Source organism: Halichoerus grypus, chromosome 3, assembly GCF_964656455.1.
Source record: "Halichoerus grypus chromosome 3, mHalGry1.hap1.1, whole genome shotgun sequence".
Classification (NCBI taxonomy): domain Eukaryota; kingdom Metazoa; phylum Chordata; class Mammalia; order Carnivora; family Phocidae; genus Halichoerus; species Halichoerus grypus.
In genome coordinates, this window is record NC_135714.1 from 145,646,740 (window position 1) to 145,665,556 (window position 18,817).

Below are 18,817 nucleotides of genomic sequence, written 5' to 3' on the forward strand. Positions count from 1 at the left end.
ATTTTGTCCTCAGCCAACAGGGAAACTTGGCATAAAAGTACCCTTATTTGGTTATCCCATACTATGGCCAAAGCAAGAAACTTATCTGATTGCTGGATATGTCATCATCAGCCCCTTACCAACCATGGTAAAACAGCTGATCCCTTTGTTATACCTGTTAATAATTTTTCATCCCTTCTGAATTGCACCATAAATCAAACAACGCCTTCAAGCTCCACTTACCGTGTCAAAATAGTTTTGCTGCCAGGCAAAACAAATCCCCCATGCTTTGAGGTTCCTCCTATCTGAAGAAGTACCTATAATATCCATGAACTCTCCTTTATCAATGGTTTCACTCAACAATAAATATCCTCCTAGTATATCTTGCCCTGGCCCTCTGCTTAACACCTTTTCGCAACTAGAAATGAGATCTACAGGCTGGGCAAACAAGCCACTCAATGCCTGAAAAAATAATTACGTTAACCTACATACAGATCCCTGGTTTGATCATATGCCTTCTTCCATACTGGTAAACGAATCTATAAATAACCAGACACTGGCAGGTGTACTTTGTGTACCTTCAGGACACATATTTGTCTGTGCATATAAAAATAAACCATAGACATTCAATTGTTTAGATAGTTGAAGACTCCCTGGACAATGTCTCCTGGGTTATTTAACAACTCCACTCACAATTCTTAAATGAATAACTCAAGGTTCCCAGAAACCAGGAAGACAAAAGAGAGTCCTTAATATAATTGAGGATTACCCTGATGAAGATCCCTCTGTATATGAGGACAACAGGTGTGGCCACTCTCAAGCCTGTGACCTCGCTGGAGGGGTCAACCCTTCAGAAACAGCCCAGTTTGGTGGAATTTTTAGCTCCTGGCTGGGATAGGAACTGCATGGAACAAATACATGATATGACACCTATCCCAAACTATAAAAAGAATGGGCAGATCAACTGCTAGAGTCATTAGGGCTCAAAAGAAATCTTTAGATTTTCCTTCCTGGGTGGTCCTTGACAACCACATAGCTTTAGACTACCTATTGAATACCCAAGGAGGGGTCTGTGCTATCACAAACACTTCCTGTTGCACCTGGATTCAACTAAGCTTTTCAAACTCACCAAATCCCTAAAAGGAACTCATTCCCCTGGAATAACAAGCTGGTTTAACCTTAGATTTCCATATTTATTCAGCTGGTTTCCAACTGGGATGGGGACCATCCTAAGAAAGGGACGACAAATAATATTACTCATTGTTTTATTAATCTATTCATTCTTTGTTTTAGTGCAACTATTAACTCTTTGCCTTTCTCAATGTTGTACCATGATTCAGGGAACCAAAATTATTGCTCGAAAACTCCAAACGATAGGCCAAGCCTACTCACTTGGACTTCTTGATACTCCTATCATAAATTTGATAAACTGCTCAAGTGAGGACAATGCCTAAGCCTTGTCTCCTGAAAACCTCCCTGTTGTGCAAATGTGGTCATAAGCTCTCCTCAAACATACCAATCACCCTACCTCTACTTTCCTTTCTCTGTGGGATGTGACTTTCTAAGAATGAGCCTTCCTAGAGCTGAGGATGCCTATACTAATGTTGGATGACCTACTAGCTGATCACCAAATCTTTCCAAGGAAAGATCTCAATCAAAGGGGAGAAATGTGAAAGAAGCATCAAAATGGAGTCAGGCTTGCTAGGAGAGCTATTTAAAATGGAGCCAGGAGGCCATTAAGGAAGCAAGGCTTATTGCATGTCCCCACCTGAAAGAAAAGGTAAGCTTTAAAATACAGGTCACTGCCAAACCACAAGCGTCCTGGGGCACCAGCTGCAACTCTGCCGTTTCAAGAGAAATGAACTTTTTTCTTTTACTTACAAATGGACTTTTTGCTTAGTGATAGCCCTTAGCAACCAATCATGTACAGATAAGAATAGCTTCAACCTGTCAGCACCAATCATAAATCTTGACAAACAATTTATGTGGCTTTACTGGAAATCCCCTCTTGCATTTAAAAGCCCTTCTCTTTTCTCCCCACTTTGGAACACATTTTCAATTCCTCCTCGAATCTGTGTCTCTTGAATTGCAGTTCTCAGACCCCAAATAAAAGCCTCTGGTGTGCCCTTCAGTCTTGCTGCATTTCTCTATCGACAAAAGTATGATGCTAAGCAACAGAATTCTCCCTTATTGATTTCTCAACAATATCTCTAAATTTCATTTGAAAAATTAATTTACTTCAGAACTGAAGGAAGAAGTGTGGTAAGCAACATAGTAATTCTTCCTCTCTGACTTTCCAACAGTTTCTCTAAGTTTCTTTTATAAAAATTAAATTACTTCAGAATTAAAGGGGAAATTTGGATGTGAAGCAATATAGTTATTTTCTCCAACCTCCCCCCAATTTTCCTACATTTCTTTTTTTTTTAAAGATTTTATTTATTTATTTGAGAGAGAGAGAATGAGACAGAGAGCATGAGGGGGGGGAGGGTCAGAGGGAGAAGCAGACTCCCTGCTGAGCAGGGAGCCCGATGCGGGACTCGATCCCGGGACTCCAGGATGATGACCTGAGCCGAAGGCAGTCGCTTAACCAACTGAGCCACCCAGGCGCCCCTCTACATTTCTTTTATTAAAAATGATTTCAGGGGTGCCTGAGTGGCTCAGTCAGTTAAGCATCTGCCTTCAGCTCAGATCATGATCTCAAGGTCCTGGGATTGAGCCTGGCATTGGGCTCCCTGCTGAGCCCTCCCTGCTTCTCCCTCTCCCTCTGCCTGCAGCTCTCCCTCCTTGTTTTCTCTCTCTCTGTCAAATAAATAAATAAAATCTTAAAAAAATTTTTCAATTAATTGAACATTTTACTTTGTAATTTCAAAAGAAAAGAATACACTGAAAAAGACAGATGATACAATATTTTCTTAAACTGCTCAATCAACTCTGATTATTAAGCCAAGATTAATAATCAAGAACTACTATTTTGGAGGTACCTAGGTGGCTCAGTCTGTTAAGCGTCTGACTCTATTTTGGTTCAGGTCATGATCTTAGGGTTGTGAGATCGAGCCCCAGGTGGGGCTCATGCACTGGGTCTGGAGACTACTTAAGATTCTCTCTTTCCTGGGCGCCTGGGTGGCTCAGTCGTTAAGCGTCTGCCTTCGGCTCAGGTCATGATCCCAGGATCCTGGGATCGAGTCCCACATTGGGCTCCCTGCTCAGCAGGAAGCCTGCTTCTTCCTCTCCCACTCCCCCTGCTTGTGTTCCTGCTCTCGCTCTCTCTCTGTCAAATAAATAAATAAAATTAAAAAAAAAAAAAAAAGATTCTCTCTTTCCCTCTCCCTCTGCCCCTCCCCGCATTCCCCTCTCTCCTTTCTCTCTCTCTCTCTAATAAAAAAGACTATTATTTTGGTCTTCTGCTCTTATTATTCTCTGGAGCAAAGGCTTTAGGTTAAGAAAGAAAGTTATTGCTATTCTGAGTTCCTTCAAGGGTCAGTCACCTTGGCAACTTCCAACTATGTACCTAAATCTCTACCTCTTATTTCCTGGAGCACAGATGATATCTCCCAATTCCCTGAATCTGTAGAAGAGAAAGCTAGCACTCCTGTCCTTAAGGCCACTTGTGCTTTCTGAGACCGGCACATATGATTTTTCCCTGTTAAGGCTGATAACACTTAATTCTCTTCCCTAGCCAACATCTCCCGAGATTTGCCTGTGGTTTTCTCCTAAAAGTTGAAAACAGCAAATAACAGCTCATCAAATTGTATACTTTAAATATGTGCAGCTTATTGTATAGCACTTATAACCCAATAATGTTATTTTAAAAAATGAAGAACCTTGACAATAAGGTCACCCAGCTCTCCTCAAGGGAGCCAAAGAAATAATCCTAAGCAGGTGAAAATTCATCTCAGAAAGTACTAGGGAGTCATCTGTATATTAGAGATAAATAATCAGTAAAGGCTTCAAGATCTAATCCACAGAATACAGTTACCATTATTTGGTCTGGAAAAATTCTAAAGTAGGCACAACCAAATACTCACCCAACCTCATTAATTAAAAAGAAAAAAAATCTCACTAAGGTCACACAACAGACCTTTTAGGCGTTGAGAAATGGAACTTCCTGAAATAACACTAAGATAAATCAATGATGAACTAGATGCCTAGGTAGTGAAAGATGGGAGTATTAGCTGAAAAATGTAAAACTTGTCAACATCTAAAAACCAATCTGGTTTTGGTTTAAAACCTTTCACTCTAAAGGTTGTTAGGTTGTTCACTCATTCTTTTTTTTTTTAAATTTTTTTATTGTTATGTTAATCCCCATACATTACATCATTAGTTTTAGATATAGTGTTCCATGATTCATTGTTTGTGCATAACACCCAGTGCTCCATGCAGAACGTGCCCTCCTCAATACCCATCACCAGGCTAACCCATCCTCCCACCCCCCTCCCCTCTAGAACCCTCAGTTTGTTTTTCAGAGTCCATCGTCTCTCATGGTTCTTCTCCCCCTCCGATTTCCCCCCCTTCATTCTTCCCCTCCTGCTACATTCTTCTTCTTTTTTTCTTTCTTAACATATATTGCATTGTTTCAGAGGTACAGATCTGAGATTCAACAGTCTTGCACAATGTTTATTCATTCTTAGAGCTAATATTTATTGAGAGCCTATAATGGGCAGGTGCTATACAAGGACCTCAAGGGACCAAGGTAAACCAGAAAGAAGATAAGGTGCTACCCTTAGGAGCTCACTTCCTAATAGGAGCAGGGAGACAGTAACCACATCAACAAGTAACTCAAAATAGTTGAAGAGAATATAAAATGCTATAAAGGAATAATAACAATGGGAATAATAATCATAGCTATCACTTAAACAGCCCTGACTAGGCACTACAGCACTGCTTTTAAGTATCTTGGAATTAACCCACCGTATGAAGTAGTTCTATTGTACAAATGAAGAGACGAGGACCAAAGTCACTTAGACACTTAGTGGTAGAGCAAAGACTTGAATCCCAGCCATCTGGATTCAGAGTACGAGTTTTTCCTCACAATCACACCACCAGGTGTGGAAGGTAAAGCAACTGGCAAAGGAGGAACTACTTTAGATAAGGTGGTGAGGAAAAGTCTGTCAGAAGAAGTGACAGAGATCTAAAAAATGAGAAACATAGCCCTTCTTTCTGGCAGTAATTAAGGAGTAAGCATAGTTGTCTATTGGGCCATACCTACTTCATTACATCTGCACATAAGGAATGTTTATTTTTATATTACATCTATATAGCAGAGGAGCAGGTTGCTAAATAATTTTTTTGCTGCTGTTAAAAAAAACTTGGCAAGTGATATTTGCAATGAATGACTAAGAATCAAAATAAAATGATAAAATTAATAAAAATTTATAGTTCACCAGAACCTACAATGCACAATGGTTGAAAACATCCCAAATCCCATATTTAGCATTTACTTCATTCAAACTTTTTTGCTTGCTAAGAATCCTGTCATACTTGTTCAAACGACTGCTAAACTTGAATGACTCAGCTCTGAATTAATGACATTGTTCAAGTCTTCCATCCTATTTTGCAGAAGAGTGGTATTTTTGAACAAATAAAGAAGAAAGCTACTGATTTCTTTTTTATACTGCATTCAGTCCTTGACAAATACACCCTTTTATACATATCCTGGCATGGTGTCTTCAAGAATTCCTCAGATTTCCCTAAGAAACCCCTGCCCCTTCCAAATTTCCAGCTTCCTCAAGTCTAGGCAGATCCTGTCTAAGCAGAAGAGAATCCACAACCTCTACAGCTCAACCTCAATCTTAGGAGCTTAAACAAAGGCTCCAAGGGAAGAAATCAAGGCCACTTATACAGCCATTCTTTGCCCTACTCATTCTCCTTAACCAGAGGCTCCCACTCTGTTCAAACCGTGAAGAATTTTGTACTTTAATAAAAGGTCATTTGTTTGTGGCTATACCACACCACAGTTTTATTACCTTATTCTAATATAGGTGCAGATTGTACTACACAGTTATGGGATGTTAAGGGAGAAGAAAAAGAGAAAGAAGACAAGAAGGAAGGGTAAACTATTCCAGCAGCATTTCTATTTCTCAATGTCTCAATCCTCCCACTCAATTCTCTTTACCCACCTCTAATACTCAGCTCCTTTCAATTTATCCCACCCCCTAATTCCACAGCTGAACCTCTGACCCCGTGATTCTACTCCAGGTCCACAATCCTATCCCTAAGCCCATTCTGTGTAGAGTTTCTGCCACAACCAAGTTCCTTGAGCATTTCCATTAGCAAAGCCAACCAGCAGGAGTTGAGGGGGAGTTCCCGCTTCTGCTGACAGGCCTGTGGAGATCAAAGATGTCACTCTGAGACTCAGAATTCAATTCTGAACTCATTTCTTTCATTATATGTAGTAGTGAGATTCTTTTATTTGATCATTACTATACTCTGCCATATTCTGGATTACAGTCTAATCTGAGCTCCAAACCACTATGCATAAAACACAGCAGTGCCAGACCCTTCAAAATATGTTATACATTTGATCCTCTCAGAACATCTGGGGGAGGGGGGAAGGTAACAGTTTTTGGAGCACTGTGAAAAAAGCAAAAGCACCTAACAATCATGGAGACTTAAATGTATATTTATAAGATACAAGAGAATGTTTTACACCTGGCTTTTTATAACACAGCCTGTTTTTATACTGGGGATAGTCTGGACCCTAAATGGGTCAGAGCAAGAGAAAGACCATTTCAGGAAAAAGGCTCAGTTTTTGATTCCTTATAGTTAGCTTTACCCCATCTAAGACTGCCTTGTAACACAGTCTATACTTTATTTAAATAGTTGAGTTTTGATAGGTTGCTATTGAAATCCGCCCCCCAATTCCCCTGAAGGCTAAACCAGGTGTTACTAATCCCCAGATGCTCTGCTCCTACCAGAAACTTCAATCTGATGGCCTGACATCAAAGAAATGTTTATAGTCTCTTAGAGATAGATGATTTGTTTATCCCGTCTCAACTGGCAAAATTCTGGTTCAAATGAGAAAAATATTCATTTGAAAGAAAGGAGGCAGAAGAATGAAAATACCTTCCACTTGGGCAGAAGTTTATCTTTCCAACTTAAGTTAGAATAAATAATCCTAATGACCTGAGTGACTCAAAATGACTCTGGATTTGCCAGGGGTGGATCTTTTACGCCTATCTGCACAATTCTACACCTGCTCAATAACAAAAAAGTATAGCAATCCTTTTTCATGCATCACAAACCAAGTATTGGCATGTAATATTGATAATACCTAACAAGTAAAGACAAGCTTTCATTACTAATCTCGTGCTTACCCATGCTTTTCAGTGTAACTATTCAAATACTTGGAAATGCTTGTAATTTTCCATGACCCACAGCTAGAATATAAAAATAATATACAGGAAGGATTGCCCGAGAGTTAGGAATTTTTCTTCTGTTGTTTACTTTCAAAGGAGAAAAAAATGTTTCAATAAATAGGAACATATGGATAAAAATCAAGGCTCATACATGGTTTGAATTATTTTTCCATGGGCATACGGTAGTCAAACTGATTTTTAATGAAAACTTTAACTACAATGACAGGATTTGTCATTTTAGTTTTCAAAATCATGCCAAAACAAATGCCTCAGATAAAAAGATGGAAAAATAAGTAATGGAGGTTTTTCTTTTTTACATGCTTAAGATACATGCTTTGATATCTTAAACGACAGAATTACTTTTAATTTCCCCAAACAACCTGTTCTCTCTTACTTTTTGGCTCTTGCACATGCCAGTCTTCCTGCATGGATGTTCTCCTTGCCATAAAAATGCACCTCTTCTATTACTCTTGGTTAACGTTTATTTATCCATCACACAGACATCCACTAAGAACTCACTTCTTCTAGAATCCTTCTGTGACCTCAGCTAACTTTGTATCGTTGTTTGCACTGTGTTTCATTCTTTAAAAATGCCTTCAATTTGTTTTCAGCAAGAAATTCTTATGACTAAAGGACATGAATATTTATGACATATGATGTAATGCAGGCTTATAATGTAATGTTACAATAAATTGTAACATCCTATTTCATTTTTAATTTGTGTTATTCTTTAAGAGAACCATACTCTCTATAAAGACTTCGTTGAATCAGGCTGGCCATAACCTTCCTGAGTAAAGCTGATTAAAAAGGGAGGAGGGGAGGGGAGGGACTAAGGTATTGCTGGTATAACGTGGGGGAATATTCATTCTTTTACGTCATGTTTATTAGAGGCCTACTCTGCAAATCACCGTTCTAGTTCTGATGATGTGGCAGATAATGAAAAGAAATAAGTAAACAATCATACACTCACCTCCCACCTTACTCAGAACTTATCAACCTTCTGTTCCCAAAGTTGGCAAATGGAATAGAACACCTGGAAACAATATAGGTACTGATAGGAAGCATACAGTAACATTTAACAAGACACAGGAATGCTTTTAGCAGGGGGACACAGTGAAGAGTTTCAAACATTTCAGAGTCTTCAGTAATTGTAGGCAGGATGGAGCAATTCTTCCTAATCCATCCAGTGATCTGGAACAGGGCATTCCTGGTGCTTTGTGTGGTGAAGACGATTTCTTCTTCTCCTCCTCCTCTTCCTCCTCCTCCTCCTCCTCCTTCTTCTGTAGGCTGAGTTTTTGTCTTTCTTTTTTTTACCCCAGTTTTATTGTGATATAATTGACACATAACATTGTATTTGTTTAAGGTGTACAACCTAATGATTTGCTCTGTGTATATATTGCAAAATGATTGCGAGGGCTTCTTTTTTCTTAATTAAAAAAAATTTTAACTAAAAAAAAATTTTTTTTAAGTAGGCTCCACGCCCAATGACCTTGAGATTAAGAGTCGCATGCTCTACCGACTGAGCCAGCCAGATGCCCCTGGGAGGACATCTTAATACCCAAAATGCATAAGTAAGATTTGTTTACTAAGCTGAGTACTACCATGATTGAATTTTCTACAGATTAACTTACCTCAACATATGAAATTGGAAATATTCCTATTTTGTCTGCCAGCATTCCTTCGGCCCAGTTTTCATCCACTCTACGGATCACAGTCAGAACATCATCCTGAAGAAAGAGCAAACATTAGTCTACTTGATCCCACGTTAAGCTCGTCATTTAATTTTCCTTTTCAATAAAGGGGCCGCCCAAGTTTTAAGAGTACATGAATTAAAATGCTACGACATGTCTTTAGTACATGAATCCAATGTTGTCACAAACTAAGTGGCCATTATCAATCAAGTTGGTCCTTTCAGGCAGTTGTAAAACTATGTACTCCCTCTATACAGGGGCTCGCTGCTTTTTACAACTTCAAATGCTACCCATCCCAGGCTCTTGAGCTTCTGTGTTAGATTGATCCTCAGGCTCTTCTCATGTTCTCTCTGATAATATACCAAATGCCCATTTAAATGCATATCCTACTGCTTTTCTTTTTTAAAAAAACAGTATTGTGTTTATCTACTTAAAGTTCTAAAGCGTTTTATCAATTCAGTAGATATACCCCTGTGTGCTTTCAGCAGAGAAATTTATGTATAAAATAAGGAAATAATGATGTTTCATTTTGTTATTCATAATTCAGTAAATTAAAATCCCTGAGTGGCACACGCACCCTGTAAAGTGGCTTAGAATTGCATTTAGGCTCTAAATATGAAAATGATAACAAACAGAACATCAACCAAAATTATCTTTCATATAAGAACAGCCTATGCACAAAATTATTTTTTTATGACTTTAAGAAAACTGCTTCCAGGTATTTTTAAAAGCACAGTGAAATACTAAAACTATTTTATCTTTTTACAAAAGAAAATACAAGCCATATTCCTGTGTATCCAGGTCCAAAGGAAGAGTTGACAAACAGAAAATCTCATTCTAAATTTACCTTTGCAAATGGAAGGCAATCTTTGTCTGCTTCCTTGTCTTTCACTTCAAAGTCATAAAGTGCTTTGCACTGAGGTGGGGGCTGAGGTAACGGTTTGATAATCTGCACAAAATTGGTGGGGAAAAAGCCATGGATCCCGTTGACTTCCCCATGATACCAATTTTCATCCACTTGTCGCCGCAAAATGATGATGTCACCTTTGCTGAATTTAAGGTCTCCAGGCTCTTTCCCTTCGTAGTTGTACAACGCTTTGGCACAAGGTAACTGAGGTATACCCTTAAGGAAAGAGATGAGTTTTTAATTAAAGGATGGTCCAAAAATGTCTGAAAATTTAACTGTATTATATTTTTTAGTCAAAATCAACTCAACATAGCATGCAGGTCTCTGGAGTTTAGTGGGTGGGAAAATGAAACCCTTCCGGGAGGAAGTGATGACACATGAGCCAAGTCTTCAAGGAAACACAGGAGTTAGCCAGGCAAAGCTGGAGTGGAAGAATAAAAGAGAAAAGTGAGGCATTCAAAGCAGAGGGGACAGCACCAGCAAAGACACGAGCATGCTGTGCAAAGGGACTGGCGTTTTATAAAGAATGCAGTGTTCATGGAGAGGAATTATGGAATATAAAGTGTAGAAGTAGGCAAAAGCTAACTCATGGAGGGTCTTGAATAACATGTAAAGAGGTTCAACTGCTATGTCCATCAGGCAATGAATGACAAGCCCTCACAGGTCTGAAATACAGATGGCCGTGGTAAGAAGCAAGTGTCAGGCATTAGAGTAGGAAATGGACAGAATGGGGTCAGGCTGACAGCTATGTGCAAAGCACAGGCCTAAACTACTTGAAAAATTTTTTACAGCCTAATCTTTCTAATGAAGTAAATAGGAAGCACTACTCATAGTACTGCCCTCTCCCTGGGCTCTTCCATCTCCCCAAGCCCCCCAAAAAATGGATCGAAGTTTTATACCCCAGAGGCAACAGAACTTCATAATATAGTTTTTAAAAATTACTTTGGGGGTGCCTGGGTGGCTCAGTCATTAAGCATCTGCCTTCGGCTCAGGTCATGATCCCAGGGTCCTGGGATCGAGTCCCGCATCGGGCTCCCCGCTCTGCGGGAAGCCTGCTTCTCCCTCTCCCACTCCCCCTGCTTGTGTTCCTTCTCTCGCTGTGTCTCTCTCTGTCAAATAAAAAAAAAAAAAAATTACTTTGGTTTCTAGTCAGAGATTTAGAGTCTGGCCTACTCCTAAGCCAAACTTTTTTTGTTAAATATTTTTGTTTGGCTTAAGAGGAATAGCCAATTCTTGGCTCTCAAAATGCTATTGGCAGTCATCTTGTGTTGGCTTGATCCATGTGATGTTGCGTTTGGTTAATGAGGGCTGCTCGAGAGGCCAATATCCTGAGGAGGCAGGAGCTGAGCCTTCCAGAAGTTCTGACAACCCTCATGTGCCCTCTGACTTTTGGACCCTGCCTTAAGATCTTGCCTATGAAGGCATGACTCCTGTTATCCGGCCATGGCCTAATCTTATAAACAATTCTGCTGTGCCCTTTGGTTTCTGCAGAAGGGAAATGTCCATCAGGAACTCTGGCGCCTCACAATCCTGTGAACTTTAGTCATATTCCCTTCAGTGTCCAACTCTGTGGAATGATTCTAATTTTTGTCTACTCTCACAGAGATGCCTCACTGCACACTCTACTTTATTACCTATTTCTGGAAGTCTGGTTATCATAATATAACAATATTTCCCAAGATAGGTTTGAGGAAATAACAGTAAATAAACACAGAAACAAATATCACTATGAAAGAGGGCAAGAGTGATCAAGCCAGAGACAGAGAACTGACAAGTACTGTAATAAACCAACTCTTGGAACATAGCTGATGGGACAATGATCAGGGAGTTTCAGGTAAGGTTGGAAATACAGACTCCAGAAGCCAGAATGTCTGGGTTTGAATCCCAGCTCAGCCACTTACTACCTGTGTGACCTTGAGAAAGTTAACCTCTCTGTGCCTCAATTTCTTTGGCTTGTTGTGAGGATTTAGTGAGTTAATGTATGTAAACCACTACAAAAGGCCCAGCAGTTAGGAAGTGCTACATGCGTGAACTATTATCATCATCATCACTGCCCAGTATGAAAAGCCTTGCTCACCAGTGAAACACAGCACCTGAAAATGTATTCGTCTCTATGCAGCTGGATGCTTTTCCTTTTGGATGAATTCACATAGCAATTACATTTTTAATACATATTCACTGTATAGCAATGCAAAGAATGTTCCTCCTAGGAAGTACTGGGATTTCGAAATGTGCATTTCTGAAGCACACATTTGTTTTCTAAGTGAAATCCATTCATCTTCTGGTTCAACAGAAGAAATTACAAATTCACTGACATGCACGGTTTAATAGGGGATGGCATTTTAGATGTGGCTGTAGTTCATCTTGACAGGGCTAATGTAAGGCATTGGAAGCCTGCATGAATTAATTGAAAATCCTATTACAAACTCGGTGACAAATAACTCTATTCACCATTATGGCCTGTTCTCTCGATTTTTCCCCCACCTCAATTAGCTCTGTTTGGCCCACTCTGTCCAAATCCATGCCAGCCAAATCCATGCACTAAGATACACATTTAGCACTCTTAGAAACCACTCTGAACTGCTCCTTGAAGAGATCTGTAAAATTCCCCAAAAAACACAGTATGGTTCTTTTGTGACATGCTTATGTGGGAACTGAAGGAATTTATTTCTTCACAGATCACTTCCACACACCAGTGGCCCAATGAACTTATTAACTTCTCCAGCAAAGCAAATCTATTAAGTATTCCTAAAATCATCACACATTCTTAATACAATGAATGGCAAGGATAAAACTTAAAACAGTGATATACATTATGGTTAGCCTAGTCACATCTCTGAGACTGCAACCTAAAATTATTAATTCACACTGATTTGCTAAATCTTGACTGCTAAGGCTATTTCAATGATCAATAACCACAGAGAAAGAATCATAAAGCTTATGGCAATCTAATCCACGAGCAGACATTTGTGCATCTGGCTGTGTTTTTCTATGGTGTTCTTTTTCAATTAAATTCTAAGAGGCTAAAAAGCCAGTTTGTGTCAAGTTTCTCAAATGAAGGTTTCCCACATTAAATAAAATGAATTCTACTCTGATTTCAAATCAAGCAAAGTTCAGTGATCTTTTAAAGGCTTATTCCCACACAGACTGCAGATGATTAAGGATAAATGGCCAAACGACTTGGAAGAGCCATAAAAGAATGCATTTTCCTTTTGCAACATCTGAAGGATAAAGCCAAAACAATTGGTCTGATAGCCTCGGACTTCTCTTGTGGGTAAAATACGTCCGGGGCCCACAGAGGCACTGCCTTCTCATTCATCTCCTTAGAAAGGTCTGGGAGTCATGTCATCGCCCGGGCCCTTTGCCCTCCGTGCCTTCGGCAGGCTTTCCAAACTGCTGCCTTTCTTCTGTATCCTCTCATCAGGCCAAGGCCCCTGAGGATCCGCAGAGCTTACATTTCACTTGGCTACACATGAAAGGGAGGCTTAAAAGGAGAGAAAGCCAGAGAGAAACTGACTCTGCAGTCTAACCTTGGGTTTGCAGCTGTCATTCATGCTGCCACCTTTATCAAAAACCTTGGCAATTTAGACAGGTGAGCTATTATAACAATTCTTAATCTGAAATACATTTCAACAAATAGGGACTACTTTGCTCATATGAAAAGGAATAAATATGACAGTTGGCCAGTTTTACTCTTCAAGTAATTTTGCTTCTACATTATGTATACAGATATTTAATATGACATTAAAATCCTTATGAGACCTGCACACAAATATTTTTGATTAAACACTCTACACTCCATTTTTGTATCATCAAGTGCATTCCAATATATCTGGCAAAGTACTACTTGATGATGTAGCTGAGATTCTGACAGGTAAATAAAACATTCACTGCCAATTTATTTTATAGACTCTAAATGCCAATGCCCAGATATACATGCAAGACAGCCTCCTTAAATTCAAATCTCTTCATGCATTTCTTACTGCTCCATAAAGTAAAAAAGATTCAATGACCTACTAAAAAGAGTATCTGGAAGATACTCTTGCCGTAGGAACAGCACCACAGTGTGTATAATTTAATAATTTAGTTATATCTAAATGGCCACAAACTATGGCTGATTTCTACTTGACTTTCAAAAACTTTCCAGAAGAACTGAAGCACAATGAAATTACAATAATAGGAAGTACTACACACAGAGTAGTAAGTAGCAAAATGGGTTCAGAAAAGGATTTTTTAAAATGTCCTTTGTAGGGGTGCCTGGGTGGCTCAGTCAGTTAAGCATCTGCCTTCAGTTCAGGTCATGATCTCAGGGTCCTGGGGTGGAGCCCCGCATTGGGGTTCCTGCTCAGCTGGGAGCCTGCTTCTCCCTCTTCCCCCCAGCTCATGCTTTCTCTTGATATCTCTCCCTCTCTCTCTCTTTCTCAAATGAATAAATAAAATATTTTTATAAGTAAATAAACAAACTGTCCTTTGTACAACAAAATACATGTTGGCTTTTCCCTACAAAGTGAAAATCTATCAGAATGTACCAATAGTATTTCATAATAATACTGATTTTTTAATAGTTAATAAGTCTTAAGTATTACTCTCAAGATGTCTAGGTTGGATTATTACTCAAATATTATTGGACCATCACTTGAAATATTTCAATTTCAATATAGCAAACATCCAGTATTACAAGTTATTTTTCCAAAGCAGTAGAGACTGAGAATCCCATAATCCCATGATATAGCCCATCTTTTTATTCATTCTTTCCTTTAAAATTTATTTGTGGAGAGCACTGTACTGGGGCATTTTATCTGGTGATCACTTTCTTAAGCTACTATCTGCTATCCACCCCAAGTTTGTCACATAAAATCTTCTCATCAGACTAACTGTAATCATATCTACCAGCACTTTGAGGATGGCAGTTGTGAATAAACAAAAATGAAGAAATACATGTTTTCTTCATTCACTTTTCTTGTCTTTTTGTCCTTATTTTACTGTTTTACTGTCCTCTTGCATGCTCATTTTCTCCAGCTTTTTCCTTAAGTAGACTCTTTGCAGGCTGCCTGTCCTTCTCCTCTACTCCTGACGTGGTTCCGGTACCAACCTGCCTCAGAAAGTGGGCTGACTGAGGCCAGCTTTGTGCCCTGTGCACCCAGCTCCTGCTTACACTCCATACACTCTTACATGCTCCTTCTCCTCACCCTCGGCTCCTACAACCCAACCCATAAGCCCTTACGGAGTTTCTATCCTGACTCATGACTAAACGGCAATCAGCCAGTTATAGCTTTCAGCCTTGTTGTTTTAATAATATTAATGGTTTAGGGGAAAGGTGGAGGGAGAAAAAAAAACAAACAAACAAAAACCCAAGGTTAAAAGGAGAGGAGACAAAGTAGCAGCTTTCCCTGGGCAGTATTCTCACTGTTACTTAAACAAGTGATAATACATAATCATTTATTTAATCAATACTTAATCAAATGTAAATACAGAATGAAATAAGTTGAGGTCAAAAGATCACGTTCAAACACCCAGAGAGAAAATAAAGAGCAGAGTTTTCCAAACTTAAGAAAAAAATGATAGAGGAGACTTAATTTTTTTTCTAGGAACTGCAGTATAGAGAATAGATAAATACAACCCCGTGGGGTGGAATCAGGGCCACCATGGCTCCCCTCTCCTACTTGCCAGGAGTGCCCACAGGGGCACTCAAGAGCACAGTTTGAAAAGCACTGTTACAGGGAGAGAAGTGGACTAAAGCACATGGCTTAGGAAATATCTAGATTTAGGGGATTAAAAAAAAAAACCCTAAGAATTTGAGAGGTAGGAAGAGAACAAGCAGAATATAACCACAGTAGCAAGAATAATTCCTGCAACATGATCTTATCCATATCACCTGTGTCTTTAAAATCTGGAAACAATTCCCAATTATCTCTCCAATCAAATTGGTGTCCTAAACCATCAGCTTTATGGCCCCCCCCTTTGCAATGACTGTTCCACTTCATGTTTTCCACTGTCAGCAAGTAAACCAGTCTGTGGTCATCACCTCCAACCTCCAACAGGCCATCCCCTCTGGCTATTGTCTGAACATCTGTGTCCCCCCAGATTTCACTGCTGAAATCCTAACCATCAAAGGTGATGGTGTTAGAAGGTGGGGCCCCTGAGAGGTGCTTAGGTTTTATGGGTGGAGCCCTCATGAATGGGATTAGTGCATTTATAAAAGAGAGCTCCCAGAGCTCCCTAGCTACTCTGTCCTGTGAGGCTACAGTGAGCAGGCACCAGCCATGAACCAGGAAGAGGGCCTTCACCAGAATGCAACCATGCTGGCTCCCTGATCTTGGACTTCCAGCCTCCAGAACTGTGAGAAATAATTTCTGTTGTTTATAAGCTTCCCAGTCTGTGACATTTTATTATAGCAGCCCAAATGGACTAAGATACTCCTTCATCAAAATTCTTCAAAAGCAGCCCATCTCTCTGTCCACCTTCCTACATGGAGAGTCCCCAGCACTTATACACATACATCTTGACAGAGCTACAGTTGGTAATTACACTGCATTTATTTCACTTCTATTTTTATCGTATCTAGCATGACTGCTTCTGTTGTTTGAAATCAGATGTAAATAAGGCCAGATCAGAGATACATTCTGGTGCAGGTCAACAGGACAGATTCTGTTTCCCAGATGTAGGGGCCACCTGTTCTTAAGGACCCAGTGCAGGCACTACCTCCTTGCGGAAGAGTCTCCTAACCTTCCCTGCCCCAAATCTGGAGAAAGTGCTGTTCTTGTGCTCCTCCAGCATGTCTTACTCATCCTGTTACTATGGCTTTCATCTCACTCAGTTTACAACCTGTTTCCCCTACCAGACTGTAATCTCCTGGAGATCTGGGACGATGTGTTACCCATCTTTAGATCATGAGCACCTACAACCTCAGCGTCTGCGAATAAATTCTTGGTGGATAAATAAATTTAAAAAATGAATTTATCTCTAGGCTGAGGTCTATGATATGGATGGCTAAGTGTAAAAAATACCGTATCTAAAGGAAAAGCAACTTAAAAGACAATTCTGTGGATAGCAGGCTCCCCAGCTTAAATGTATTGCACAACATATGCACTCACATATTTCCGTGCCTCTGGTACTCCTCATGAATGGCAGCCCGTGAGCCCATCCTTGTGAAACTGTCTTCAGTGCCCCCTATGGAACACAGCGTATGGTGGGCGCTTGACACTGAGACATGGGAGGAGCAGGAATACTGAGGAAAGAATTTCATTCCCTGTTTCTGAAGGCTGCTGGGAAACCTGGAGCACACGAAGGTGCCACAGAAAAACCTGGGGGAATGTGAACGAGTCTAACTGGTGTCCACTTCAATGTGCCCTGGAAACATGACTAAAAACATGATCCATTCTGGAAATGGGCAGTTGAGTTTGTACTAAGCAAAATGCTGGCATCTGAAAAATGTGAAACAAATTACATAGCAAACCACAGCAAACAAATATTTTCCTTTCAAACTCATCTGGTGGTTATGAGGAAATAGTCACGTAGTTGATATATAGCTTTTTTTCTTGGCTGGCCTTAAAAAGGGAGTATCCAACTGACAGACAAATCATTAAAGAAAACAAATCTTACTGAATTTCTCTAAGGGAAGACAGCTATTGAGAATGCAGTCACAGAAATAAAATGCAGGAAATTTATGTCACTCATTGCCCTGAATATTAGTTTTCTGTTTCATCACGTTTAATAATTACAATATATTTTTGCAAAGAGGAGGAAAAGTTATTGGGAAAATTCTCTGCAGTAACTTGAGCTATCATCTTGGGGACTCACGGCAAGATGAGGGATGTTTCCTGGTAAAAGGTCAAGTTTCTGTCTATTTGAAAAACAGTTTGATTCCTGGCATGAATCTGCCCCTGTCCTTTCCTAAACCTCCCACCTGCCTGTGGGGGCGTGGGACTAGATGGAGAAGAATGACCGTGTATCAGAACTCTGCATGGCCCTTGCCTAATCCTTACAGAAACCCAGAAAGGTAGGGAGAGTCAAAAATACAGAGGCAGGGGGTGTGTGGGAGCAGGTTCTTAATATTAAATAGAAAGGTCAGGTAAGGCCTCAATCTAATTCAACGGCCTGGTTTTAGATTTTTTATTTTTTGTCCAGTGTTTTCATTAATATCCCAGAGAGAGATGCTCATAAAATTTAGACATGATATTATATATGAAAGATAGTTCATAGTTTCAGAGTTAAAATAACATCGAGATAAAAACCCACACATATATGGGCAATTAGACAAAAGTGCCAAGGCAATTCAATTTAAGAAAAGAAAGTCTTTTTAACAGATGGTTCTTGGATAATTAAAAGCCCACATGGGGAAAAAATGAGTCTTGACTCCTACCTCACATCACACACACAAATTAATTTGAGATGAATCCCAAAACCAAACGTAAAAGTTAAAACTAAGTTTTCCAGAAGAAAGCACAGATTATCTTAGAGATTAGGTAGGTTAAAAAAAAAATTAACCATAAAAATTTATTAATTGGACTTCATCAAAATCAAAAAATTCTGTCCATCAAACGACAATTAAAAAAAATAAAAATGCAAGCCACACAAAGGAAAATATATTTGCAATATATATAACTGACAAAGGATTTTAATCTGTAAATATAAAGAACTTCTATAAATCAACAACAAACAATGCAATTTAAAAACAAACAAGATTTGAAGATATAATTCTTTTTTTTTTTTTTTTTAAGATTTTATTTATTTATTTGACAGAGAGAGACACGGCGAGAGAAGGAACACAAGCAGGGGGAGTGGGGGAGGGAGAAGCAGGCTTCCCGCAGAGCGGGGAGCCCGATGCGGGGCTCGATCCCAGGACCCTGGGATCATGACCTGAGCCGAAGGCAGAGGCTTAACAA

The 18,817-nt window shown here is 39.5% G+C and overlaps 1 protein-coding gene across 4 annotated transcripts in view; it reads right to left on the minus strand.

Annotated features, from left to right (window-relative positions):
• The window catches only part of SH3RF1 (SH3 domain containing ring finger 1), a 178,651-nt gene that overhangs the window by 57,446 nt on the left and 102,388 nt on the right, over nucleotides 1-18,817 (minus strand). For all 4 annotated transcript variants that reach the window (XM_078069425.1, XM_036087549.2, XM_036087548.2 and 1 more), the window contains 2 exons: nucleotides 9,873-10,148; nucleotides 8,966-9,061 (listed from right to left, as the gene is read on the minus strand). In XM_078069425.1, the coding sequence (XP_077925551.1) occupies nucleotides 8,966-9,061; nucleotides 9,873-10,148 (372 nt within the window). The remainder of the gene's footprint in view (nucleotides 1-8,965; nucleotides 9,062-9,872; nucleotides 10,149-18,817) is intronic.